The sequence below is a fragment of the Larus michahellis genome, chromosome 17, assembly GCF_964199755.1.
Source record: "Larus michahellis chromosome 17, bLarMic1.1, whole genome shotgun sequence".
NCBI lineage: Eukaryota > Metazoa > Chordata > Aves > Charadriiformes > Laridae > Larus > Larus michahellis.
Genome location: NC_133912.1, coordinates 7,898,988 through 7,924,998, shown reverse-complemented (window position 1 = coordinate 7,924,998; position 26,011 = coordinate 7,898,988). Strand labels below are relative to the sequence as shown.

General features: G+C 59.6%; 3 protein-coding genes across 14 annotated transcripts in view; 2 read left to right on the top strand and 1 right to left on the bottom strand.

Moving 5' to 3' along the window:
• Window positions 1-7,801, bottom strand: part of SIK3 (SIK family kinase 3) — an 88,611-nt gene extending 80,810 nt beyond the window's left edge. For 2 of the 4 annotated variants that reach the window (XM_074561068.1, XM_074561069.1), the window contains exon 1: window positions 7,559-7,801. In XM_074561068.1, the coding sequence (XP_074417169.1) occupies window positions 7,559-7,753 (195 nt within the window). In that variant the 5' untranslated portion in view covers window positions 7,754-7,801. The remainder of the gene's footprint in view (window positions 1-7,558) is intronic. The other 2 variants (XM_074561070.1, XM_074561071.1) reach the window with 1 other exon arrangement.
• A 122-nt stretch (window positions 7,802-7,923) lies between these two features.
• On the top strand, window positions 7,924-16,008 carry PAFAH1B2 (platelet activating factor acetylhydrolase 1b catalytic subunit 2). 2 transcript variants are annotated; one of them, XM_074561112.1, is made up of 6 exons: window positions 7,924-8,104; window positions 9,292-9,379; window positions 10,141-10,230; window positions 10,712-10,828; window positions 11,742-11,864; window positions 12,498-16,008. In XM_074561112.1, the coding sequence occupies exons 2-6, from the start codon at window positions 9,299-9,301 to the stop codon at window positions 12,774-12,776; spliced, it is 690 nt and encodes a 229-aa protein (XP_074417213.1). In that variant the 5' UTR covers window positions 7,924-8,104; window positions 9,292-9,298; the 3' UTR covers window positions 12,777-16,008. The 2 variants fall into 2 exon arrangements, with proteins under 2 accessions (XP_074417213.1, XP_074417212.1); XM_074561111.1 differs by lacking the exon at window positions 7,924-8,104 and adding an exon at window positions 8,247-8,386.
• A 2,492-nt stretch (window positions 16,009-18,500) lies between these two features.
• On the top strand, window positions 18,501-25,842 carry SIDT2 (SID1 transmembrane family member 2). Of its 8 annotated transcripts, none has more exons than XM_074561185.1 (28): window positions 18,519-19,154; window positions 19,365-19,486; window positions 19,610-19,771; window positions 19,856-19,901; window positions 19,996-20,097; window positions 20,176-20,259; window positions 20,388-20,499; window positions 20,646-20,711; window positions 20,825-20,918; window positions 21,011-21,066; window positions 21,177-21,365; window positions 21,518-21,589; window positions 21,673-21,747; window positions 21,989-22,051; window positions 22,454-22,575; window positions 22,661-22,734; window positions 22,829-22,895; window positions 23,060-23,133; window positions 23,253-23,376; window positions 23,467-23,584; window positions 23,660-23,796; window positions 23,874-23,982; window positions 24,072-24,148; window positions 24,261-24,307; window positions 24,627-24,732; window positions 24,829-24,939; window positions 25,028-25,141; window positions 25,225-25,842. In XM_074561185.1, the coding sequence occupies exons 1-28, from the start codon at window positions 18,954-18,956 to the stop codon at window positions 25,285-25,287; spliced, it is 2,787 nt and encodes a 928-aa protein (XP_074417286.1). In that variant the 5' UTR covers window positions 18,519-18,953; the 3' UTR covers window positions 25,288-25,842. The 8 variants fall into 8 exon arrangements, 7 of the variants coding, with proteins under 7 accessions (XP_074417290.1, XP_074417286.1, XP_074417287.1 ...); XR_012584077.1 differs by having other exon boundaries at window positions 18,805-19,154; window positions 24,072-24,141; XM_074561186.1 differs by having other exon boundaries at window positions 18,805-19,154; window positions 21,354-21,365.
• The last annotated feature ends 169 nt before the right edge of the window (window positions 25,843-26,011 follow it).

Sequence of the window (26,011 nt, the reverse complement as noted above, 5' to 3'; positions counted from 1 at the left end):
TCTAGCCTCCAGCTCCGGGCCCGCAGTCGCACACTGATACCCTACAGAGACTCCTTTTCTTCTAAACAATCTTCAAAACTCGATAATTAATGTACTGTAACTGCATCAGATACTTTAAGAAGTTGAAGGCAGAGCTTCCAGTTGCCAAACCATACACGAAAGTAGCAAACACCGAGCAGATACTGAACTATAATGAAAACATTAAATCGGACTGTCAATAACACACTCACGCACACAACACCAAAATTTAGGCCAGTCCCTTCATCCATCTGCAAATCAAGACAGTAACTCGACGCGCACAGATTGCTGCTGTGAGCAGGCCCTGTGCGGCCGGCAGGACCCAGCTGCTGTGCTGTGGAAGCTGGTCACGCCAGGCTCCCACTCCACTCACCAGAAAGACAGGGGCAGTTTCGCTGCGGGGCTCAGCTGGCCTGTGTCAGGGTGTGCTGAATCCCCCTCCAAACAAGCCGCCTTCTCCCACAGACGACCCCAGCCGTTCATATCCAAAGGCAGGTGAAACACATCCCACTTCAGCTGCACCCTCACCGCGCCAGAAAAACATCTGGTACATGCATCCGCTTCCCCACTTTATTTTCCTGCGGTACCTGCCCATCAGCTCCTTCAAACAGATTTCTCTGGAACTCCAGCTCCACGACTCCCGTGGGGAGGTTTTCCCAGTGAAGCCTTCACCTCCCACAGCCTTCACAAACTGCCCCCCCGACAGCCGCTCTGCACGACACCGAGTGTGAGCACCTTTACGCACTCCAGCTAGGGCAAATGAAACCAACGCTTTTACTTACACCTTCAATTTCATTTCACACCTTTAGTGACCAAAACCCTTTCAGGAAGAGTATCTGCACTCCCACCACCTGCATAGGATAACCAAGTTATATCCGTAATCAAAGCTACCATGGCCACGAACTACAGCCTTCAGCCTGCCTCCTCAGAGTAAAGTCTGCACCTCACCGGGAAGACGCTGGAGTCACTCCGAACAGATCAACAGACCACGCAAGAACCAGGTCTTTTCTACAGTTCAATAGTACAAGAACCCCATAGCCGAACTGCAGCTACCTGACCAGTAACTGCCCCCAGCACTGGATGCAGAGGCTGCCGGGATAACGAGAAGCAACAGCAACATTTCAGTGTAATCAAGACACATGCCATATAAGAATTAAACCCTTCAGGATAATGTTCGGCAAGGTATGCCAGCAAACATCGCAGGAAAACCGATGGGCTCCCAGCGAGATCCAGCTCGGTGGCCGGTGCTGGGGCTGCCCCAGGATCTCCTGCCCGTCCTCTGAACGCTGCCGACGGGCAGAATGGAGCAAAGCTCGGCTCCCCCCGCACACGCAGGCGAAGGCTGTGCTATTTTTGAGCACAACGTGTCAGTTCCACTGGGTGTGGGAGTTTGTTTGTGTGGGTTAGTATGATTCGACTACTTTGAAACTTGGCTGAAGCCACATAATTCCCTTTTTATGGAACCCCTTTGATGGCCATTTAACAGAGAGGGTGAGGTTTAGCCTCAACTATAGAGACTTGGGGTCAGTGTTACTAGAAAAAGAGACATAATGACTAATAATGAATCAGCCTTCAGTGGTTTCTTCATTTAAGTGTTAATGCAGCATATTAAACCCCTGGACTGGGATCAGCAGAAGGGCCCTGTCTGAAATAATGAGTACAATAGCTTAACTAGAGAATTTCCAAATTGCTCTACTTAAACCTGGGCAATCTCCACAAAAGGAGGCACTCAAGTCAGTTTAACCCTTGCTCGCATACGTTCAGCTGAAGGCAGCATCTCGCTTGCATCGTGCGGACGACAGCAGGACCGACAGACGACAGCGCCTGTCACGCTCACAAGGGGAAGTCACAATTCAGACGAGAATCTCTTCAGCCGGAGAGAACTTCCACTGCAAACCGTAACTTCTACTCTGCTGGCAACACTGGAGCAACTTCCTAAAGCTTTGCTTTCAAGGGGGGAAAAAAAAAAAGCACCAAACCAAACATACAGACATTAGGCAATCCCCTTGACAAGAGCAAGAAGGGGCAAGCAGATTTCTACAGCAATTGCACAAGGCCGATACAGGACCCAGCGAGAGTACATGGGGAGAAAGGAGTTCAGCCGCTGCTTCCCTGTGAAAATATCTAATACCTAAGGAGCCCAGTCTCCCAGCAACACACTGCTATTTCCTTATTTCCATCTAACACGATTCCTCCTTCAAACACGTATGAGAATATAGGCTCTAGAAACCCTAATTAGGGTCCATGGCATTCACAAAACCTTTGCAAGACACCTACCAAGAAAAGAGACGCCGATCCCTTTTTGTGTCTCAGTCATTCCTCTTCCTGCTGCTGTCAGTGGCAGCTACTTTTCCTCGCAGGGGCCATTTCTGTACCTGCCCAAAGATACCACCGCCCCATTGACCAGCATTTTTTTGCTCCCTCGGCTTCACCTTGTCTCCTGCTGCAGCAGCCCCAAAGCTCCGGCACAGCAAACATTTGGGAGGAAGGGACACCGGGCAGGAGGTGGGAGGGAGGCAGGCTGAAGAGCTACAAAAGATACACCTGCCTCACCCCTCAATTAATCTAATAGCAACTCAGCTGAGAAGTAGGTACTAATTACCTTGGCCCTTTTAGACTACTCCCCCTGCCCCAGAAGGCTCAACACAGGGCAGGTGCCCTCAGCCCACTCGTTTTCCCTGTCCCTGTAGGAACATCACCACCGTCAGCTGGCTCTCCCAGCCCCGTTTCCATGTGCTAGCACTGTCAGACTCATCAAGCAGCAGCCCGGTCTCAACTTTAATCGTATTCTGGCATTAATCTCTTGGTAATCATATGTTATTTGCTACAGCAAGAAAAATGTTGTACTGAAACATATAATGTCACTACTTTGGCCTGCGGTTGATACAGTTAATGCCTCTGTGAGGTTTAAGAAATATTCCCTTTTATCCCCACTGTGGCAACTATGTTTAGCCGAAGTCCATTTCTAGCTTTTAGGCTTTTACTAAATCTCCCTGCCAAATGAGAACTAAAATACAACTCCTTTGCAGCACACAGATGATGAGAACAAAGGCCACGTGAGCTGCAGTATAATAGATGCCTGAGAAATTAGCAATCCACAACTATCAGCCTTTCTTACAGCCAAGAGAAATAAGAAGCAGGACAGGTGAAGCACCAGCTAACCCCAAAAACGAAAAGGAAAATTATTTTTATAAGGGTACCACGCGAGGCCCTCGCATGGCTCACTACGAAACGTGCAGCACCAGCATTGAACAACTTCCATTTGACGTGCCGAGGATGAATCACGGCACACCGGCACGCAGCCTACTCGGAGATGATCACGTGCTCTGACGGAGGATCTGAGTGCTCTGACGGGAGGATCTGCGGTCATCCTGGAGCCACGTGCCTCGCTGCTGCACATCAGAAGCAGGGAAAAGCAGGACAGAGCAACCACCAAGACTTTTCCACCCACTAGCCTGAGAGCGCTTTGCATTTGTGGAGAGAGAAATCCAGACAAGTTGTCAGGGCTCCTTGCGCCTCCCGCCTTCGGCAATCAAAGCATGCCAAATGCACCTGATTCCTTCCAGAGCAGCAAAGCCTAATCATCCACAAAGTCTCCCAGCTGGATTTTTCTCCTGGTTTTAAGTGCCACAGTGCCCACCTCCAAGAATTCCAGTGCAAACCTGGTTCTGCTGATGCCTCCAACTCGCCCAAAGACACACCACAGAAACTAAGCTGGTTCTCATGGAAGGGAACATCCTCTCCAAGTAAAAGCAGAGATATCTCCCGCTCTCCAGAAAAGGCTCAGCTCCTTAAAAACCTAGAAAAAACATCAGCTTAATTCTAGCCTTTCTGCAGTCCTGCTTGCGATGTTAGAAGAAGGGCTATGTTCTGCCAAGCACGTCATGGTTTTGGGTGCCTATCCAATAAAACAACTCCAGGCAGCCCCTTAAACAGGATGCCATTACATACAGCTAGGCAAGCTCGCTCCTAGCTTTGGCCATTACTTAAAATGCTTGGAACTCAAAAATAAGTGGACAACCGGCCTGGAAGAAGTTAAGACAGCACAGCAGGAAGATCACTGGACTTGGGAGATAGCCATGTTCTTCCAGGACTATGAATTCTTATCTCTACTTCAAGAGAGAAACAGAGGCAGAAATTAATACTCATCTCCCACTGAAACGCTCAATACATGCGGCGCAACGGTTTGAACTCACAGAATAGGGAGTTTGCAGTAACATATTACTCGCAGTAACACCAGAGGGGCAGTTGAACCGTGGCAGGTAGGCTCCGCAGTCTGGCTGGGTCTCCAGTCACGCTGTAGCTAGCGGAAGGGAAGGGGTAAGAGCAGCAGAGAGCCTTCAGCACTGCACAGCAGCCACAGCGGCCCCTCGCCTCCCTCCTCATCCCCAACAGCTCCCAACGACCAAAACACAACATCCAAAGGGCACGGGAATGTAAGGTACGTGCTCCACAGTGCACTCCCGAAGTCCCCTCCGTCAACGTACACCGATCAACCCTTATGAAAAAAGTGTGGCATTAAAAACACCCCAGTGTCCAAACAGAGCTGGAATTCTAATGAAGTGCCTTGGATGATTTATAAATGGAAATTGTGTGGAAAACAATTCATTCAGTCGGTCACTCGGGAGATTTTTAGAAAAGAAACAAGAAAGGGTTTCTTGTGAAAGATGAGAAGAGACAAAGGAAAGGGGGACAGAAGGCAGGAAACAGAAAAGGAGAGATGCAGCAAGATATCCTGCAGGTGCCCAATTAATCCCAGCCAGAGAAGCGGCTCCAGTTCCTGTCCAGCCATCAGAATAGCTCTCTCTTACAGAGCACAAGATTCCAACTTTGCATAACCAGGGACTGAATGTAAATTGCTGGCTTGGTTAATACATAAATTGTCAACTGTTCCCTTCTATTTCATCAGTTCCAGCAGAGACAATTATGAATACAGGCCTCCTGCCCTTTAGGATGATTAACATTCCCTTTCGTTAGTGTCCCCAACACTGCTGACCCACATTCAACTTGTGAAATTCAGTTATATGTAAACTGCAATGTTCTGTGTCAGCAGTATGTGCCAGACCATTAGAGCCGGGCGCACACAGCACACGCTCTCCTCCTCTCTGTAAATAAACGCAGTCCTCAGTTTCAAAACGGCTCGAAAAATCCCGGTCCTTTAATCCAAGAACAGGCACCGAAATATTCTCTGCTTTTCTTTTTTAGGGAAAAGGGGACGCAGGCCAGGAACGCTCAAGCTGTTATCTTCAGATGTCATGTCAAAGTCCGCTTGACCTGGTAAACGTCCATAGGAAAGGAAAACAGAATGCCTCATCAGCAGACCACCTTTAAATCCAGGAGCAGCCGTGAACACAAATCTTCATAGCTACTAATTTCACCTTCTTGAAAAGGTGTAAAGAGACAGGGTACGATATATTTTTAAGCTCACGCAGATGTTGGCGCTGGAATTCCTTTTGAGACATCTTATGAGCGCAGTTCCCAAGGAGGGGCCGTGACGAGCAAACCAGCTTTTCTCTGACACGGGGTCAAGTTTGTGCAGGGATTTGGTGGCTATATTTGAACGCTGCCCGATTCTTCTACGCAACTACTACTGGAAGAGATCACCTCGGGAAGGGGCTGCCAGCACGCTCAGCAACTGGGCTACGTTTGCATCTCGCGATCAAAGAATTCTTTCAGATCCCTGAATGGGACCATTTTGCCAAGGCTTTACTGTCTTCTAAGTCATTTCCATTAGGTCAAACTATTAAAAGTATTACCGTGACAAAAAGAAGCTCTCGGTAGCATTATTTTGTATTCCCGCTGCCACTGAAAGAAGCCTTCCCATACAGATTGGCCCTTTCCAAGGCATTTTATACCAATGCCTCCCCTCAAACCTCATGAGTCCCAGAGCTCGACACAAGCAGCTCCTCTCTCCTTCCCCACTCCTCTCCCAGAGTCAGTAGCGACGGCCCCACCAGCGAAGGAAAAGTACTGAAACAACAGTGCTTGGGGTTGGCAGGCAAAAACGATCCAGTCGCTCGCACTCCTCTTCACGGGCTGGGATTTGGAAGGAAACCTGACCTCAGAGTCAAGAACGCTTCCAGGTCAAGTTTCAGCTCCCAGCTCTTCCAGCTCAGCCCTGCAGGCAGCGGCACGGCCAAGCAGGCGGCAGTTGCCCCAGCACAGGTACTTCCCCAGGCTCCAAGAGCACTGGGAGTTGGGAGGGATTGAATCTCCTCCCCGCAGCAGCACAGGGAAACCTGCGAGCACACCAAAACCCACCACTGCAGTGCCTCCCACACGCCACTAGGCTCGGTGGCAACTACCAAATCCACCATCCCACCAGCACCAAAAGAGCTTCCTAAAGGCAACAAACCACCCTTCGTCACAACAAGCGTAAACTGCGGTTTAGCAAAGCGTGAGTTTTTCAAGCTTAGCACCCTCTTCCATCATCCACAAACACCACGTGATGTCCAGCCTTGGCCCTGTCAACATTGAATGGGATTTCCAGACAAAATTTGTTTGTGTTTTGCCATCCTTCAGGAAAAAAAAAACCAACTACTTCCATGCAAAAGAGGGTCTCCGCTTCGGTATCTTGCAAACCCCAGAGTCAGCACCGCTCAAAAGAAGCCCTGACTCAAGGAGGGGGGGCTGAAAACAGGAACAAAACTGGTAACTACAGGAGTTCGAAGCACCTGAGCTTATTGCCCCTGCTCCTATCAGCAAGATTCAGCTTTATGGGGGGAAAAGCAACGGCCGAGCCCCACACAGAACAACAGCAGCAGCCCAAGTGCAGGTCAGATTGCAGCACTTGAAGGCACGGAAAGAGCCGTCCGTTCATACAAGACGGGCAAAGGTAACCCCATTCGGAAAAGAACCGTCCAGGAGGTGTGAAGTAACTGATTTTTAGACGGCCCCTGAAATTAATTTTACTTAGTTACCTGGGCAAAAAGCCAGAGTTTGGACAAATGAAAGCAACTGTGGATTTCTGCTGCCGGGTTTGTGCTCCCCTTTGAGCGCAACCGAACTCTGGCAATTGACAAGAGCAAAGGGGAGCCCAGGAGCCAACGCCGCCGCCGCGGCCTCCACCTGCGGGGCTACCGAGGCGTTGCTGGGGTAGCCCGGGGCAGGGCAGTCGCGGGGGCGAGCAGGGTTTCGTCGAGGCCTCTGTGCTCCCAGCCCCGCTCCCAGCCCCGTTTTCCACCACCGCGCTTTCTGGAGCAGCCCTCGGTATGGCCACCAGCAGCCGGGCATGTGCGGCAAGACGGAGCACGGCAAGAATCGCGACGGCTGCGGCGACGTTCCCCTTCCTGCGGGATCTCCGGGGGCTGGCGGAGGCCGGCCCGGGAACGAAGCCCGACCTGCAGCCACCTGCGGACCGGAGCCCGCAGCGAGCCCCCGCCGGGCGGCCCCGGGAGGCCCCAGCAGCGCCGTTCCTCCCCCGGCCCGGCGCCCTTCACGCCGGGCGGCATCCCCGCCTCGCCGCCCCCCCGGCCGCTCCGCCTCCGCCCGGGCCCCGCCGGGGCTAAACCCCGCCGCCAGGCCCGGCCGCCCCCCTCACCTTGGCCCGGGTCACCAGGTGGGTGGCCAGCTTGACGACGGCGAAGTTGCCCTTGCCGATGGTCCGCTCGATCTCGTAGTAGCCGATGCGGGCGGGCCCGGGGGGCCGCGGGGGCGGCGGGGCCGGGGGCAGCCGCGGGGCCGGAGGGGGCCCCCCCGCGCCGCTCGCCGCCGCCGCCGCTGCAGCCGCCGCCATCTTGTAGCGAGGAGCAGCCCGCCCCCCCCCTCGGGGCTGCGGCACCGCGTGAGCTCATCGGCGGGAGGGGCGGGCGGGCGGCTGCCATGGCAACGCCGGGGGGAGGGCGGGGCGGGCCCCGTGACGCACGGCGCCGCCGTGACGCGCCCCGCACGTCACCGCCCGCCCGCCGCTCCCCATTGGCCGGGCGGGGCGGGGAGGGCGCCCCCGCGCGGAGGGCGCGGAACGCGGCGGGTTTGGGCCGAAACCCGACAGAAAAGGGCAACGCGGAGGGGAGGAGCGGTCACCGGTGGCGTCACGCCTCGTCCCTGGCGGCTCGCTGGCGTCACTCCGGCCACCCCCTCCACCGAGGTGGGCGGGGGACGGGGGGTCGCATCGCCGGCCGCACAGTGACGTCACGGCCGGGGGATGGCGTCACGACGGGGGGCCTCGCGGGAGGGCGCCCCCTAGGGGTTAGCGGGGCGGCCGAGCGCCGGGCGGGACTTCCGACAGCGCGGCCGGAAGCGGCGGGGGTGTGGCCCGCGCGCGGCCGGTCGGCGGAAGCGGAAGCGGCTTCGGCGCAGGCGCGGTGGGAGCCCGGGCCGAGGGGAGGGAGGCGCCCGCCATGGAGTCGCGGGGGGAGCCGCAGCCGCCGTGAGTCCGCGGGGTCGGGGCCGGAGCCGGGCGGGGGCCGGCCCCCGGCCGGGGCAGTGGCCGCCGCCGCGCCATCCCGCCCCGCCGCCCCCCTCCGCCGGCCGCGGAGTGGTGAGGCCCGGGGCGGGCCGCGCCCCGCGGCGGGGCTGGCGCAGGGCTGTGGGGGCTTCTCCGCCCGGGTGGGGCGGCGGGGAGCCGCCCTTATAAAGCCTACCCCGCCGTGATTTCCGCCCGGGGGCGGAGGGGGGGCGCGGCTGTCACCTTTCCTCCTAAAAAAGGCGGATTCCGGTTGCAGCCCGTCGCCCCGATGTCGTGGCGGCCGCGGTTTTCTGCAGCCCCAGGCGCACGGCCTGGCTCGGGAAGGGAGGGCTGGGCTTTGCTGCGGCGCCGGGGAGAGTTACCCTGCCGCCCGAGGCTCTTCCCGGTCGCGATCCCCCGGGATCAGCCCCGCTGTGGTGCGCTGTCCCCTGAGGCCAGATAATCCACCCGGCCCGCGCAGCTCAGGGGTTGTAAGCTGGATATCTGGATACTAATAGGGGCTAATCCTCAGACTATTAGCGTTTATTATTATGTTATTAAAGCCTGGCCTAGCTGAGGTGTGCTTCTGCTGAGCATCCTCCGAAACGAGCTTTTCTTTCCTTTTTATAACGTTGTATTCGCGTGCCTAATTGTCTGGTCAGTAGATGGCTTCAGGAGGACGGTCTGCAGAGTCGATCTGGCAGACGTGCGTGGAATGAAATGTATTTAGTTGTCAGCCAGAAGTCAACACGCGTAGGAATAGGCATGAATTGTCCATTGTGAATGTCAGGAAGTGCAGCGGTTTCTGGCCAGCCAGCCTTTTTCCCCAGTGCTACCACGCTGCGATAGCCGCTGAAAGTAGCTCGTCTGAAATGTTCTTTCCGCAGGAACAGAATGAGCCAGGGGGGCTCAAACCCAGCCGCAGTTCCACACGCCGCTGAAGACATTCAGGGAGATGACCGGTGGATGTCACAGGTGAGGCCGGGAGGGACGGTGGTCGCAGGAGGCTGCATCCTCTCTACAGGGGGGGCTGCTGCTAGGTAAGATCTGCACCCAAAAGATCTCCCTGTCTGGCCACATTTCTGACCCTGAGGTCATAACAGCTCTGCTGTCCCAAAGCTGACAGGTTCTCGGTATGTTTCTGTCTTGTCATGACAAAGCAAGGCAAAAAGCAGTGTTCTTGCGTGACCTGAAAGCTGCCCCGTGAAGCCATTTCAGAAAGTACTCCTGTTGGCCCATGAGCTGGGAGAAATGGCCAACCCCTTTGTTAAAGTGCAAAGCAGCACTTCCCAGCCTGTGTCTTAGCGAGGCAGTGACAAAGCTGAAAACAGCAGAGGCAGAGTGCCTGGACTGCCCATCCCTTGCTGCGGCGCTTCCTTCTAGACAGGGAGAAATAGCCAGAGGGTACTCGCTGCAGTGACTAACCGTTAATTTCTCTGTTCTGTAGTTGTTGAATGTAATGGGTGTCTGACAGGCTCATGGGTTTACGTACGTGTAGCACGTAGAGCGGAGGAGATGCTGCTCTTACCGGAGACGAGATTGCTGCTGGGGTCTGTGTAGTCAGGAGGAGTGTCCAGCGGCACACGGGTTAACGCAGAGAAGGGCGTTGGAGGGAATGGCACCTTTGGGCAGCAGGGGAAACTGGTTGGGCAACTGTCCCTTTCTGTCCTGCAGCAGAGATACCGATGAGGAGCTATCCATCGGTGGGACCTTACCTTGCTGCTTTCTTTTAACAGCACAACAGATTTGTCTTGGACTGCAAAGACAAGGAGCCCGACGTGCTCTTCGTGGGTGACTCCATGGTGCAGTTGCTGCAGCAGTATGAGGTATTGTTGAAGAAAGGAGGGTGGTGGGGTTATAGGAATTAGAGTGTTTCTCTCTCGTATCCACTCCACCGTGGTGACAACTGAGCAGCTTTGTTCTGCAAGAGCCACTTCCGTTTTTTCCAGTTCTGTTAGCTGGTGATGAAAAGGATTTCTTCAGGTCATAGATACCTTCTTCAGAAGGTTCTTAGGGAGGCTAGGGACACGGTGGTCTGCAGCAGATCCAGCACTCTCTGTGTCTCCGACGAGTTGGTCAAGTAGCTGCTCGGGAGCGCTTCCCCTTCCTTTGCACCAGGACGGAGTGCTTGAACATCAGCAACTCCAGCTCTTTCTGTGTCCTCTGTTTAAGTGCCCTTTGTGGAAGTGAGTTTTCGGAGGAAGTCTCACAGCTCCTCTCGGTGTCCTTGAAGACATCACTTGCCTGTGTAGTATCTTTCATGATCAGGATGCTGCTCTGAAACAGCAAATTGATTTCTGATTGCAGATATGGCGAGAGCTCTTCTCACCACTTCATGCATTGAATTTTGGGATTGGTGGAGACACCACAGGACATGTTCTATGGAGACTGAAGAACGGTGAACTGGAGAACATTAAACCGAAGGTATAAGCATAAAACCAAACCAGGCAGCCCTGTGCTGACTTAGGGGAGACTTCAGTGCTTGAGTGGCGCAGAACTGAGCGAGCTGTTAGCAGAACTTTTTGTTTGAGCAAGCCTTGGCGTTGAGTGTGCATCAGGCATTGAAATGTCTTTGGCTAAACCAGGAGGTTACGCTGCTGAATATGCAAATTGGAAGGCGTCATCAATAAATAGGGGCGTCCTTCGAGTCCTAGCAAAAATGTTGATCAGGCCTGTGACTTACTGCATCTGGGTGTTGTTTGGAGTTGCAGCCTGTCTCTCAGGCCTGAGATGCATTCTCGGCCTGCAGAAAGGGATGATGAACTATCCGATAAAGAGTTAGCAAAGATGTCCGGGCTGTGTGGTGAAGATCAGCTTCCCAGCCTGCGCCGCCGGCTGCTGCCCCCTTGCCAGCAGCTTTACTGAAAGCAGTAGACAGTGCATACCCCGGGTCGGGAGGCAGTCTCGCTTGTACTCCAGCCTGCTGTTTAACAGTTTACAGTCCTGTAAAGTAAACAGCAGAGCAGTACAGCTGTCCCTGCCTATTACGCTATACTGTACAAATATACATACCTTCTTTTTGACCAACGTCGGCTCCTGCAAGTACGCTGGCCAGGAGGCTCTGAAGTGGGGTGGGCTCAGGCATCTCTTAGGCTGACCAGAAAAGCTTTGGTAGTACCAGTTCCTCATCTGAACTGAGGGCCAAAACAAGCTTGTAAGATGCTATTCAGAAACTGTCGTAACTGACAGCTGAGAGCTCTTGCAGTCTGGGTTTAGCTTTAAGCCTGACTCTGTGTAGCGCGCTGGTCGCAAGTGATGTTTACTTGGGGTTTTCAGGGTCAGCAAGCCTCACAGCACTCGTCCTGAAAAAGCTGCAAACGTTTCTTTCTCCTTGTAGGTCATTGTTGTTTGGGTTGGAACAAATAATCATGAAAACACAGCAGAAGAAGTAGCAGGTGGAATCGAGGCTATTGTGCGCCTGATAAACACTCAGCAGCCACAGGCCAAAGTTATTGTACTGGTACGTCTCTTGGAGCGCTGTGAAAACAAACCGCTCGGAGGTAGCCCCGTGTTCTCTGTACCGTGCCTCTGCCACGCAGGGAGTCACTGATCGTTACGGGGGAGGGCAGTCGCTTGATTTATCTCCTGCTTTCTGCGTGCCTCCCCTCCTTCGCTTGGCTTTGCAGAAGTTGTCCTTTCAGCCCCTCCAGAGATGGGTGTAACCACTCCCGTCAGCGGTATCGCTGTCCCACTTAGAAATGTTGTCAAAGAAGTCCCGCGAGGGGAAAAAAGGTGCCCGGATCAGAGCTGGGACTGGAAGTCCTGGTTGGCTTCCTTGTCTTGGCAGGGTAGCCGCTGCCTCGCCTGTCGAGAAGCTGGGCAAAGGCATTCAGTACACTGCTGAAAGCTTTTCCGAAGAGCACAACTGATACATTAATGGGGGGAAAAGAAAAAACAGCAAGGAGGTGCTGTGCCAGTTGTGCTTGTAGCTGCATTTCAAATTAGGTCTGAATGGACAAAGTCTGATTCAAGGGATGAGTTCCTCTTGTCACAGACATCTTAAATCTTGAAAGGCAGCCTGAATTGGAAGGGAAAGCGGGCACTGTTACGCCATCAAATTTGTATGAAGCTCTTTTTTACCTCCTCGTGCCAGGGCCTGCTACCTCGTGGAGAGAAGCCAAACCCGCTGCGGCAGAAGAATGCCAAGGTGAACCATCTGCTAAAAGCCTCGCTCCCCAAACTGCCCAACGTTCAGCTGCTGGACGTGGACGTCGGCTTCGTGCACTCAGATGGCACCATTTCGTACCACGACATGTTTGATTTCCTGCACCTGACAGGAGGGGGCTACGCAAAGATCTGCAAACCCCTCCATGAACTGATCATGCAGCTGCTGGAGGAGACCCCCGAGGAGAAACGAGCTGCCCTGGCCTGAGTAGCCGATGTCGGCGTTAACAGCATCATCCAGCCCATCAGATCAGTTCTGTCACTGGCACTACAGAATCCTTCTTTCTTAAAGCACTTTCCATTGTAGAATGTTACCGGATGTTCGTACCTAGTGTTTTGAGGGGGAAGGCTAATGTTTAACTGGTCTTGTACATATGAGGGCCGGCTTGGTTGGTTTTATTGCAGGAGGAGATTAGCTGAAGAAGAGTTTTACTTTTAAACCATTCCTCATTTAAACCGAGAACAGGACTGTCACTCTGTGCCCCTCTCATGTCTTGTTGCTCTGTGGTTGTCCTAGAACCCTCGTAGCCTGTCTCTGACGGCCCGCGCACAGCTCCTGGCTCACCGCTCCTGGCTGTAGGGATTGTGCTCTGTGTATTAGCCTGTGAACAAGAATCACATTCCACTTGCAAAAGCCAGAACAGATGCATTTTTCCAAACTCGGTCCCACCTTTTAAAGTTTTTTTGGGGTTGTTTTTTGTGGCTCGTTTTTCTTTTTCCTGGGGGGGTTTAAGTGACACGTGTTGCTTTCTCACTCCTCCTTTCTGAAGCAGCATGAAACTGGAATTCAGAAACGTAAAGAAACAGTTAACCGAACTGGTGTAACACTCCCAGGTGCTTGTTCTTGTGCTTATTTCACCATGCCCACTAGCCGGGACACCTTCCTCCCCCGTAGCTTTCCCTGGGGGCAGTCTCGTTCAGGTGCTGCTGGCTGTCCTGTTCTCTGCTCCTGTCTGTGTGTGGTGTCGCTGGCTTTTAACAGTTGCTCAGTTGAGGATTTTAATTATCCAGTAAACACCGCGCAAGGCAGTCGCTTCCTCGCTACTCTAGAGCTGACATTTCATTCCTCCGAGATGCCTGTGCCGCAGGGCTCTTTGCAGTGCTGTTTGTTGTTCTTTTCGGTTTTTTTAAGTAAGACTGTTACATCCTTTTTTTCTAAAGGAAGCCCATATGAATAGCCCCTGTCTGGAAGGCCTAAATCAGTCCGAAGCTTTACAGATTCCAAGGTGTATATTTCTTTATTGCTTCTGTTTTACTTGTATAAACATTTTATTCGAGCAACTACAGCCTGTTGCAGTAAAAAGCGAAGTCAAGGCGTAGCTTTTCCTGCCCTGGACACTGCTCCTCGCCTCTAGCCAAGGGAGCCGGAGGGGCAGGTGCCCTCCTACAGGGGCTGCCACTAGGTGGGATTTTGGTTTGGGTTGGTTTTTTTGTTACGAGGTCTGGTTGTAGTCTACTATGATCATATGAAAACAGCCTTTCGTTTAAAAAGTGAAAGGTTCTCTTTTTCAGAAAGAAACCGGTTTGGACCCGAAAGGCAGAGCCCTAGATGACTAGATAACTCTACTTGCAAATCAAACCATTTTAAACAAAGTCTGTTCCTCCTTGGCTTACCTGCCGGAGTCGGAGCTCGGCGGTGCTGTGCAGACCTCGTCGCGGTTTGCGCTACGGTCGCTGGCCGAGAGCCGCCGCCGCAGGTCTCTGCGCTCCTACCCCGGTGAGCGGGATGTGCGGTCACCGGGCTCGGCTCGGCAGGTAAACCGGAGAGGAACGGATAGCTTTTCAGCGGGCCCTTCGTACCGTGTCCCGAGTGAGGGGTGTTTTGGTGTCCAGGTTGCTTGCTGTGCCCTGCTGCAATGAAGTACATAGGTACTGTATATAGTCTGTCTGCCCTTTTTTATAATAAAGGGTGCTGGTGTTTAATGCAGTCTATAACCTAGCATTAAGGAATACTTTAATGTCCCCACTACATTCCCCTCTTCCTGTAGATTTGATCATAGCAGGATTTCTGCCTGGATTGCATGCATAGTGTGTGTTTTGTTTCCAGTATATGTGATCTACACACAGATGAAGGAAAGATGAAGCGTTCCACTTGCCAGGGTCAGAAGTAGGAAGTTTCGGAGTGCCGCGGTAGAGGAGGGATTAGGGTCCTACCCCCACAAACCAGACTAGGGACGCGCTGCTCCCCGAGGCTCGCTCGGCCTCTGCGCTCTGGAGCTCCGCTGCCTTGCAGGATGGGCTTTAAGGGATTGCGCTTCCGATAAGATGCTTGCTGGAGAAGCTGGGGCAAGGGAGAGTGGAAAATGAAAGATGAAAAATAGGCTGCAGTGGAGGATTCCTAGGGGAAGGACCTATCCCACCCCCTGTGCACCCCTTTAGGGAGGCAGGATAAGACACGTTCTGCTCCCGGTGAGCTTTTCGGGTTTCTAGGCTTGTGTGAAAAGGCAGTGTGGTAGTTTCACCTCTGCGTCTCTGCTTCCCTCGCCGCTGTTGCTGCTTTTGGCTGAAGCGATGCTAACCAGGAATGTACTCTCCAGTAAAAAGCCCTGACTCCTCAGCTCGGCACCCGTGCTGCCGGGGCTGTGCTGGGCTGTGAGTCAGCCCCTCTTGGCAGGGTGCCGAGTGGACCGAGAGGTTTGGCAGGCCCCGGAGCCTCGGCAGCGTGACCGGGGGCGGCTCTGCTTAGGCTTGGCGTGCCGAGGTGCCACGCTCTCTGCTTGGTTCAGTGCTCACCGCCCTCCTCCTCTGCTCCCGTAACCATCTCAGGTGCTGCCGGCACCGCGTAAAGAACACGAGGCTTCCTCTCCGCTCAGGCTTCAGCTCTGCTTGTCGCTGCCTAGTGAGAAACTGTCCCGCTCACAGCTGCGAGGTTCTGTGGGAGGGCAAGGAGGGGTTCTCCCTGACCTAGTACTAAAAACCGAGCGCCTCGTCACAAGACGTGTAGAAAAGCTTTGGCTCCAGCTCTGGGTGACCGACGTCCCTTGGGGTTGGGGCCGGGCTCCCCCTGCCCGGCCAGCGGGAGCCGTGTCACTGTTAAGGGCTGGCTGGGAAAGAACCGGCCTTGGGGGGCTTCCCCCCTCCCTAAAGAACCCGGCTGCATTTGTCAGCTCTGTGCCGGAGCCTGCTGTCTCGCCTGCGTGAGCACTGCCAGTTTCGTATGTATCGCGGCAGAGAGAAAAACAAAAGATGTGAAAGGACAGAAGGAGTCTCTTGTAACTGGCCGGGGGGACGGGAGGATGGCCGCAGGAGGGGACCTGCCAGGAGGAAAGCCCGTGCCATCCGCCTCCCCCTGCGCTGCCCTGCCTGCAGGCACTGCCCGCTCACCGCCCTGAGCCTTCCCGGGGCCAAAAATTGTGATTCTGCTTTGGTAAAAATGCATCGGCTGGTAGAACTCACTCTGTTAATGCATATTTCGATATAAATGTCAATGTTTCACCCCACCGTGTTGCAGTGTGTGTGTGTGTGTGCGCCCAGGCGCCCGCGTCTCTCCTTCCCTCTCTGTGTTGGTGACTCGTTCTGTTCCGTTCCTGCGGGGCCGGGGAGCTGCTGCCCCACACCGAGCTGCCGAACCAGCCTCCCGCCAGCCTTCCCTGCCAAGGGGCTTCAGAGTGGACCCTCACTCCTCGCTTAATCTCTGTTCTTCTCCCCGCTCTGCTGGGGGGCTTTTTGTTTGTTTTTCCTCTCCTTTCACCGGGCAGAGCTCAGATCCTGTCCCCAGCCCTGTAAGCAAGGTTCCGCAGGTAAAGGTAACTGGTATTTTGGCCCTCGACGGGACACCAGCTTGTATTTGGTTCGTCTTTAATAGCCCTAAAGTGAACAGGGAAAGCGCATCACCACGCAACACAACTTACAGTCATCCCAGCGGAGGCGGTAACTCGAGTTCCAACAGCAGCTTAGGAGTCGGTCGGAGTTCTGCTTCTAGCTCCTGCATGGGCGTCCGTCTGTCCCCGAGCAAGTCGTTCCATCTGCTGTCAGCGTCACCACCCGTAACCTGGAAACAATGTGCAGACTCTGAAAAGTGCTTTGGGATCCTCGGTGAGAGGACCTATAGAAATAAAGTGCACAATAGCAGCAGCGCTCTTGTCTCCTTACATTTGTCCCGCAGGGAACAGAGGGAAACCGCCCGCAGAGGTCTTGGATGCCAGTTGCAGGCTAGAAAATGGCTTTCTACGAGATTACACGGGGCTGAGCCGTTTTGGCGGGGGATTTAAAACCAAAACCCCCAATTGCAGACACAGAAAACATGATCTAATGGCACAAAACCCTCAGAGAGAGGAATGTCAGCAGGAAGCTCCTCGGCAGCCAGGACGGGGGGTGTTTGAGGGATGTGCACTAAAATGCTGCACAGCTTCGCTCCTGCTTCCCCAATGACCGCAGCCACGGAAAAAACTTCAAATTACTTTTAATTCCTTCAGTCTCTAGAGACGAAGTGCACTGCAAGAGGGAAGGGAGGCTGCAGGAGCCCCTGGGCAGAAATCCGGAGGGGAGCGTGGGAAGGGAAAAGGTGCCTTGATGTGCTGTACCTCACCTGGCAGTGAATTTCTCCATGTCCCCACGGGCATTGGTGGGCATTGGTGACAGGCTGGACCAGTGGCTTGGGCGGGTGTCCGGAGAGGTGCCTCTGGCCAGAGCAGGGCGGGGGGCCCTGGCCAGGGAGGAGTCCCCGAGCCCTGCGCCGCAGAGGGAGGATGGCATCCGGCGGCGAGCCAGGGCTGGTCGCGGCTCCTGCATCGCACACCCCATGATTACCGCAGCAGCTCATCCAGCCGGATGGGGCGGCCGCAGCGAGCCCTCCGAGCCTGCTACTGGGAGCAGGGGGGTGGCACCCTCCCGTCGGTGCCGCGGCCAGCTTGGGTTGCTGGCGGGGGCAGCAGGTGGCTGCCACATCTTGGTGTGTGACAACCCCATGAACAAGGCCACCATAAACACCTCTCAACGCTGCCGGCCACAGGGGCGGACATGGCGCTGGGGCTGGGGAGGCCTCGCTCGCTCCCCGCCCCCTCCCCAGGCTGGGGGCTCGGCGGGTGGGACAGGCCCTTGTCCCATCAGAGGGGCTCGGGCAGCACCTGCGTGACCTGCGGGCAGCTGTCCCTGGACACTGCCCCATGGAGCCGGGGTTCCCCTGTGGGGTGGGGGCTCCCTAATGGGGAAGGGGCTTCCCCTGTGGGGTCCCCTACGGAGCAGGGACTTCCCCTATGGTGTCCTATATGGGACAGGGGCTTTGCTATGGTGTCCCATATGGGGCAGGGACATCCCCTAAGGGATTTGGGCTCCCCTATGGGGTCCCTTATGGGTCAGAGGCTCCCCTAAGGAGCAGGGGCTTCCCCTGTGGGGTCCTATATGGGACAGTGGCTCCCCTATGGGATGGAGCTTCCCCTGTGGAGTCCCATATGGGGCAGGGGCTCCCTCCCTATGGAGGAGAGGCTTCTCCTATGGGGCCCATATGAGGCAGGGGCTCCCCTATGGAGCAGCGGCTTCCCCCAGGGGGTCCCAGAGGGGGCAGGAGCTACCCTATGGAGCAGGGGCTCCCCTATAGGGGGGGAGCTTCCCCTATGGGGTCCTATACGGGACAGCGGCTCCCCTGTGGGGTCCTATATGGGACAGGGGCTGCCCTACGGAGCCCGCGCGTCCTCTATGGGGTCCATATGGGTCAGGGACTTCCCTATGGAGCAGGGGCTTGCCCTAGGGGGTCCCAGAGCGGGCAGGGGCTTCCTTGTGGAGCAGGGGCTTGCCCTATAGGGCCCTATATGGGGCAGGGGCTCCCCGACGGGGCACAGGCTTCCCCTAGAGGATCCATAAGGAGCGGGGGCTTCCCCTCTGGGGTCCCACGGGGGCCGGGGGAGCCGGGGGAGCCGGTCCCCCCCGGGCAGGGGCCGCGCGCGCCCCGGCACCGCCCGCCGCCGCCGCGTCACTTCCCCGCCCGGCTGCTTTCACGTGTGACGCCGCGTGACGTCACCGCCGGCCCGTGTTTACAGCCGCCTGCGGACCCGGGGGGTACAAAGTACCGGCACCGGGAACCGGGCACCGGCATCGGGCACCGGGACGGGCATCGGGCACCGGGACGGGCATCGGCACCGGCACCGGGCATCGGCATCGGGCACCGGCAGCGGCAGCGGCAGCACCGCCGGGCTCCAGCCCCGGGCACCGGCAGCAGAACCGGGTACCGCCCGCGGACACCGGCACCGCCGCCCGGGTTCTCCCCGCAGCGCCCGCCCCGATCGCCACCGGGCTCGGCAGCGGGGCTCGCCATGGGGCAGGGCGCCCGGACGCGCCCCGGCTGACCGTCCCGGACCGTCCCGTCCCGTCCCGTCCCGACCCGACCCGCCCCGGCGGACCTTGGCCGGAGCGGAGCGTGGCGGCGGGCGCGGCCGGGGATGCTGGCGGGATGGCGAGCGCCGGGGCGGCCGCGCTGGCCCGGGCGCTGCTGGCCTGGGCGCTGGTGGCCCTGCCGCTCGCCCTGCCCCAGCCCCACGGGCGCCGGAAGGTGGTGGAGAAGGAGGCCAGCTTCGACACCACCTACGCCGACTGGGTGGACGCCGACCTGCTCAACATCTACGCCTTCAACCACAGCGTCCGGAGGAACTGGGTGAGCCGGCGGGGCGGCCAGAGCGGGTGACCCTTCCCCGGGGTCCCCCGGAGCTTTGGGGTGTGGCGGGGGGGACGGCGGCAGCCCGCGGTCCCCACGGCGGGGAGGCATCCTCTGCCACGAGAGCCGAGCAAAGTCCAGCCACCGGGGCCGAGCCCGCAGCGGCCGGTGCTCCCTGGCCGACGCCTCGCCTTCCCGCTCTCCCCGCAGACGGAGGGGGTGCGCGTGTCGGTGAACGTCCTCTCCGACCACAAGGACTTGCCCGTCCTCTTCGTGGTGAGGCAGAAGGAGGCGGTGGTCTCCTTCCAGGTGCCGCTCATCCTCCGGGGACTGTGAGTACTGGCGGGGTGGGTTTTGCCCCCCGTGCCCGGCCGAGCCGCGAGGGCCAGCGTGCGGGCAGGGGTCCCGGCGGGCCGGCTGGGGGCGGTGGGCACAGCGCAGCTCTGCCCACCCAGGTATCAGCGGAAATACGCGTACCAGGAGGTGAGCCGCACGCTCTGCCAGCCCCAGACCAAGGCGGAGGTGGAGACCCAGCACTTCTACGTGGACGTCTCCACGCTGTCCCTCAATGCCTCCTACCAGCTGCGGGTCACCCGGGTGGAGAACTTCGTGCTGCGGTGAGGGGAGCCCCGTGCCCCCGTCCCCCCCCCCTGCCTGCCCGCTCCCCTCGCCAGCCGTCATCTTTCCCGTGCTCTTTGCAGGACGAACGAACGGTTCGGCTTCAACGCCACGGCTGCTCAGCCGCAGGTGAGGAGGAGCTGGCGTGGCATGGGCGAGGGTCTGTGCCCAGGGAGGGGAGCGTGGCCACCGTGGCAGTGACAGGCCCTTTTTATCCCCCCAGTATTTCAAGTATGAGTTCCCCGAGGGAGTGGACTCGGTGATCGTGAAGGTGACCTCGGCCATGGCCTTCCCCTGCTCCGTCATCTCCATCCAGGACATCCTGGTAGGTCTGGGCGGTGGGACCTCCATCCGGGTGACCCGGGATGCCCGGTGGGGGCTGACGCCCCCTCTGCCCCCGCAGTGCCCCGTCTACGACTTGGACAACAACGTGGCCTTCATCGGGATGTACCAGACCATGACGAAGAAGGCGGCCATCACGGTGCAGGTGGGCACGGGGCTGTGCTGTGGGGCTCAGCCCCCCGAGGGAGTCCCGGCTGCGTGGGGCAGCGTGGGAGACCCCCGGCTGGGCTCCGCTGACCCCCACTTCTCACCCCCCTGCGACGGCCGACGCAGAAGAAGGATTTCCCCAGCAACAGCTTCTACGTGGTGGTGGTGGTGAAGACGGAGGATGAGGCGTGCGGGGGGGCTTTGCCCTACTACCCCCTCTCCAAACATGCCTCCCCAGGTACGCCCGGGGGATGAGGCTGAGGACGAGGAGGAGGGCGGCATCGCAGCGGGCTGAGCCCCCCACCCAGCAGAGGAGGGGGAAGGACTCCCAGGTCCCCTCCGAGCCGGGCGGCCGGGCTGACCGCCCCCCATGCCTTCTTCCAGATGAGCCCGTGGATCAGCACAACCGGCAGAAGATGCTGGAGGTGATGGTGTCGCCCGCCATAACCTGTAAGCCCAGGAGGGGCCGTTCGGGGCCGGGGGGTGCTGGGCTCTGCAGGGGACCCCGCGGCAGGTCCCCGGGGCTGCCGCTCGCCCTGAGGGCTTGTCCCGGCTCTGCGCAGCGGAGGCCTATGTCAGCAGTGTGCTTTTCTGCCTGGGCATCTTCCTCTCCTTCTACGTCCTCACACTGGTCATTGCCTGCTGGGAGAGCTGCCGGTGAGTGCCCGGGCACCCTGTCCCCTCCGGGTGCTGAGCCCGTGGGTGCTGTGCCATCACCACAGCCTGCTCACGGCCGCTTCCCTCGGCAGGCAGCAGAAGAGGAAGGGGCTCCTGGCAGCCATGGACTCGCCCAGCCTGGACACAGGTTAGGGGCTGGGGGCAGCAGCCGGCAGCAGCAGCGCGCAGCGGAGCTGCCTGGGGGGTTCACGGTTATTTTGCCCTCTCGAGCCCGTGGCAAAGCCCTCGGTTCTGCAGGAGTTCCCCATTGTCCCCCTGGGCCTCACTTGTCCCCCGTCTCCCTGGGGACAAAAGGAGGACCGGGATGTCCCGGGGCTCGGGCTTCGCTGCTCTGGGGCTGGCAGGGCTGCGCTGGGGCTTGGGCGTCTCACCAAGTCTGTCTCTCTCTTTCCACGGCTTTCCGGGGACTCCCAGCATCTCTACTGGGTAGGTGCCAGCCTCTGCTCTGTCCTCGGCTGCGAGCGAGCTCCCGTGCCAGCGCAGGGGCGTGGGGTGCTGCTCTGTGCCAAACGGCCCTGCGGTGCCCTGCGTGCCCCGGGAGGCTGCCAGCAGCCGACGGGGACCCTCCTGTCTTGCAGGGCATGCCCGCAGCATCCCCGACTCCTTCCTGGGCCGTGCTCCCTACGACAGCTACGGTTACGGCTCCTTCGGTGAGTGCCGCGCGCCTTGCCTCCCCTCCCCTCCCCGCCTGCTCTGGGGCGGCCGTGCCCACCCCTTCTGCCCGTCCTTGCAGGCAACGGTTCCTCCAGCAGCGCCGAGGGCGTCACAGACAGCATGGGCTCGGCAGAAGTCTCCTATGGCTACGTGGGTGAGTCCCGGGGCAGCTGGCGCGGCTGCAGCCCAGCGGAGCTGGGGTGCCGGGGCAATGCTGCGCCGCCGGGAGCATCCCGGCTCTGCCCCTCGCCGTCTCCCAGGATCCCGGGATGCCAGCCCCTCCGTGCAAGCCGGCAGCAGGGGCTCCAGTGGCGCTGGCGGGACGGACACGTGCCGGGGAGCACGCCGGGGCTCGGCCCCGCTCCTGCTCCAGTAACTCTCGCTTTCCTTTGAAGGGCAGGAGCAGTTCAAGCGGCGCACGCCCTCCGCCCCGATGAGGCCGCTGAGCATTGCCATGGGTAGAGGCTGGTACCGGGCAGGGACGGGCCAATCAAGCCAAAATCTGCCCTGCCCCAGGCTTGCTCCCGGGGCGCTGAGCATCTCTGCTCCCTCCTCCCTCCCTCGGAGCCCAGGCAGCGCTCGAGGGGCTGCAGGGCAGGGGGAGGACATGGTCCTCCTGGTCCCCCTGCCGTCCCCAGCCCAGCAGGACCCTGGGGGCAGGGGCTCGGGGCGATGCTCGCCTGTGCGTGTCCCCGGGGCAGGGTCAGTGCAGGGGTCCGCATGGAGCTGGAGCCCATCCCCGGTGCCAGTTGGCAGGGAGGCAGCCAAGCGGTTAATTGGGGGTGATTGGGGTCCCGCGGGGTGGGCGCTGAGGGGGGGCTCGGCCACAGGCTCTGCTGACCGCCCCGGCTCACCCGCAGGGGAGCGGTCGCTGGAGAACGTGGCCGGCCGGCCGCGCCTGGACTCTCTCAGCTCCATCGAGGAGGATGACTACGACACGCTGGCCGACATTGACTACGACAAGAATGTCATCCGCACCAAGGTGCGTCCCGCCCCGTGCCCCCCCCGCCCTCGCCGGCTGCTCCCCGCCGGCCAGGGCGAGCCCTTCCACCTGCCTCTCCTTCCAGCAATACCTCTGCGTGGCCGACCTGGCCCGCAAGGACAAGCGGGTGCTGCGGAAGAAGTACCAGATCTACTTCTGGTGAGTGGGGGGCAGCGGGGATGGGGGGCACAGATCAGTGTCCCCACCCAGGGTGAGCGGTGGGGACCCCCTGACGCCCCCCTGCCTCTCCCAGGAACATCGCCACCATCGCTGTCTTCTACGCCCTCCCCGTCGTCCAGCTCGTCATCACCTACCAGACGGTAAGTGGGGCCACGGTGGCGGCACATGGGGCTCCTGGGCGTGCTGGGGGCTGCCGTCCCCAACCGTGCCCCCCAGCTGTGATGGGGACATGCCTGCGCCCCGTGTGTCCCCCCATGTCCCCGTGTCCCACCGTCTCCTGCTCTCATGGTGTCCCCCTGCGCAGGTTGTGAACGTCACGGGCAACCAGGACATCTGCTACTACAACTTTCTGTGCGCCCACCCACTGGGGAACCTCAGGTGGGTTCAGGGTGGGCGGAGGGCGGCTGGGGGTCCCCCACAAGCAGGGCAGGGCTGCGGCGGGGCCACGGGGAGGGAGAGGGGTCCACAGCACCCACGTCCGGACTGTCCCCTTGCAGCGCCTTCAACAACATCCTCAGCAACCTGGGCTACGTCCTGCTGGGCTTGCTCTTCCTGCTCATCATCCTGCAGCGGGAGATCAACTACAACCGGGCCCTCATGCGCAACGACGCCAACGCCCTGGTAGGGGACTAAGGGACGGGTGGCCGCTGGGCTACGTGCCCTGGGGGGTGTTTGGGCCACCCAGCACCCCAACTCCCCTCCACCCCCTAGGAGTGCGGCATCCCCAAGCACTTCGGGCTCTTCTACGCCATGGGCACCGCGCTGATGATGGAGGGGCTGCTCAGCGCCTGCTACCACGTCTGCCCCAACTACACCAACTTCCAGTTCGGTGAGTGCCCCTCTGGCCCCCCACTGCCCGCCCCGGGGCCCCCCCGTCCCCGCTGACCGCTCCCCGTCCCCGCAGACACCTCCTTCATGTACATGATCGCGGGGCTCTGCATGCTGAAGCTCTACCAGAAACGCCACCCGGACATCAACGCCAGCGCCTACAGCGCCTACGCCTGCCTGGCCCTCGTCATCTTCTTCTCCGTCGTCGGCGTGGTGAGCACGGCGGGTGCCGGTGGAGGGGGGGACACGGCCGGTCGCCCCCCCTGCCTACCACCCTGCTTGCCCCCCAGGTCTTCGGCAAGGGGAACACAGCCTTCTGGATCATCTTCTCCGTCATCCACATCGTGGCCACCCTGCTGCTGAGCACCCAGCTCTACTACATGGGCCGCTGGAAGCTGGGTGAGCCGGGGGGGGCACCGCCGTGAGCAGGGCGGGCGGGGGGCAGCGTGGCGGAACGCCCCCCGGCACCGCCTCTCCTCTCCCCGCAGACTCGGGCATCCTGCGCAGGATCCTGCACGTGCTGTACACGGACTGCATCCGGCAGTGCAGCGGGCCCATGTACGTGGTGAGTGCTGGCACCGTGGCTCGCGGCACCGGGGGTCCCCGGCTCTGCCGAGACCCCGCCGGGCAGCGCTGCCCCCGCCCGCCCCTCACAGCCCCCCCCTCACCCTTCGCAGGATCGGATGGTGCTCCTGGTCATGGGAAACATCATCAACTGGTCGCTGTAAGTGCGGAGCTGGGGGCAGGCAGACCCCACGCCGCTCCCCCCGGCCCAGCGCTCCCCCTCCCCGCTGCCCCCCCACCACCCTCCCGCGGCCGACCCCCCCTGGCTGCAGTCCCCCTGGACCTCAGCGGGGCTGAGGACTGCCAGCTCATGACAGCTGTGAGCCGAGCACGGCAGGTCCCCCCCGTCGCTGCGGCAGCGCCGGTGTCCCCACACTCTGTCTCCCGGCGTGTGTGGGGGATAGCGGGGTGCATGGGCACGGCGGGTGGGGGGACCCCCCGGGCTGCGCTGACCCCACAGCCGGTCCCTGCCTCCCCAGCGCTGCCTACGGCCTCATTGTCCGCCCCAATGACTTCGCTTCCTACCTGCTGGCCATCGGCATCTGCAACCTCCTCCTCTACTTTGCCTTCTACATCATCATGAAGGTGCGAACCAAGGGGGGCTGCGTGCCCGGCGGGGGGGGCAGGGATGGGCACCCCTGCCAGCTCCTGCCCGCACATCGACCCTGGCCTCTCCCGCAGCTCCGCAGCGGCGAGCGCATCAAGCTCATCCCCTTGCTCTGCATCGTCGGCACCTCGGTGGTCTGGGGCTTCGCCCTCTTCTTCTTCTTCCAGGGGCTCAGCACCTGGCAGGTGAGGGGGGGGCGGCGCGGCGTGGCTCACTGGGGCAGGCGGGGTGGCCGCGGGCCGGCGCGGTGATGGCTGGCCCTGTCCCTGCCAGAAAACGCCGGCCGAGTCGCGGGAGCACAACCGTGACTGCATCCTGCTCGACTTCTTCGACGACCACGACATCTGGCACTTCCTCTCCTCCATCGCCATGTTCGGCTCCTTCCTGGTAGGTGCTGGCTGCCGCTGTCGCGGCTGCCCGCTGCCCGGCCCCCCCCGGCTCACCGGGTCCCCGCTGCCTTCCCTCCGCAGGTGCTGCTGACGCTGGACGATGACCTGGACTGCGTCCAGCGGGACAAGATCTACGTCTTCTAGGGACCCCACAGCCGCCCGCTGCCCTGGGGCTGTGCCAAACGCCCGGACCCCCCGGGGCGGTGCCTGTCCCTGGGGAGGGACGCCCGTGCTGCGGGTCCCGCCAGCCGCTCCGTCCCCCCTCCCCAAGCAGCCCGGGGGTCCCGGTGCACCTCCTCCCCGTCGGCCAGGTCCCTCCTTGTAGACGAAAGCGGGGTTGGGGGGCCGCTGGGGCAACCGTCCTCGGTGGCAAGTGACACTGGAAAATGTGCTGCTGCTGCTCCGCGTGCCTGTGGTGCGGGGGGGCCGGGGCGAGCGCCGTGCCAGCAGCCCCGCGGCCCCCCGAGCAGGCGGGCACGGGTCTCTCTTAGTGCCTGAGTCGTATGGGTGGGAGGTGGGGGCGCGCGCGGTGGCAACGGCGGCAATGCCAGGAGAGGCCCCACTCGCCTCTCCTTCAGCATCCCGGGGGGGTGTCGGCCGCTGCGTGCCCCCCCGTCGCTGCTCCCCACCGAGGCTGCCATGTGCCCTTCGTGCGCGGGTCTGCTGGGAAGGGACTCGCATTAAAGTGTCTGCACTTTGCCCGTGCCTCCTGCCTCCTGCCTGGGAGCGCGGGGGTCCCCGGGGGTCCCCGGGGGTAGCGGGGGGTGGGCTCTGCCCTGCTGGGCTGCCGCCAGGCGTCAGCCACGCTCAGCTGTGGCACCATCTCCTCCTTCACACCGGGATTTTGGGAGAAGAAGCAGCGCTGCTG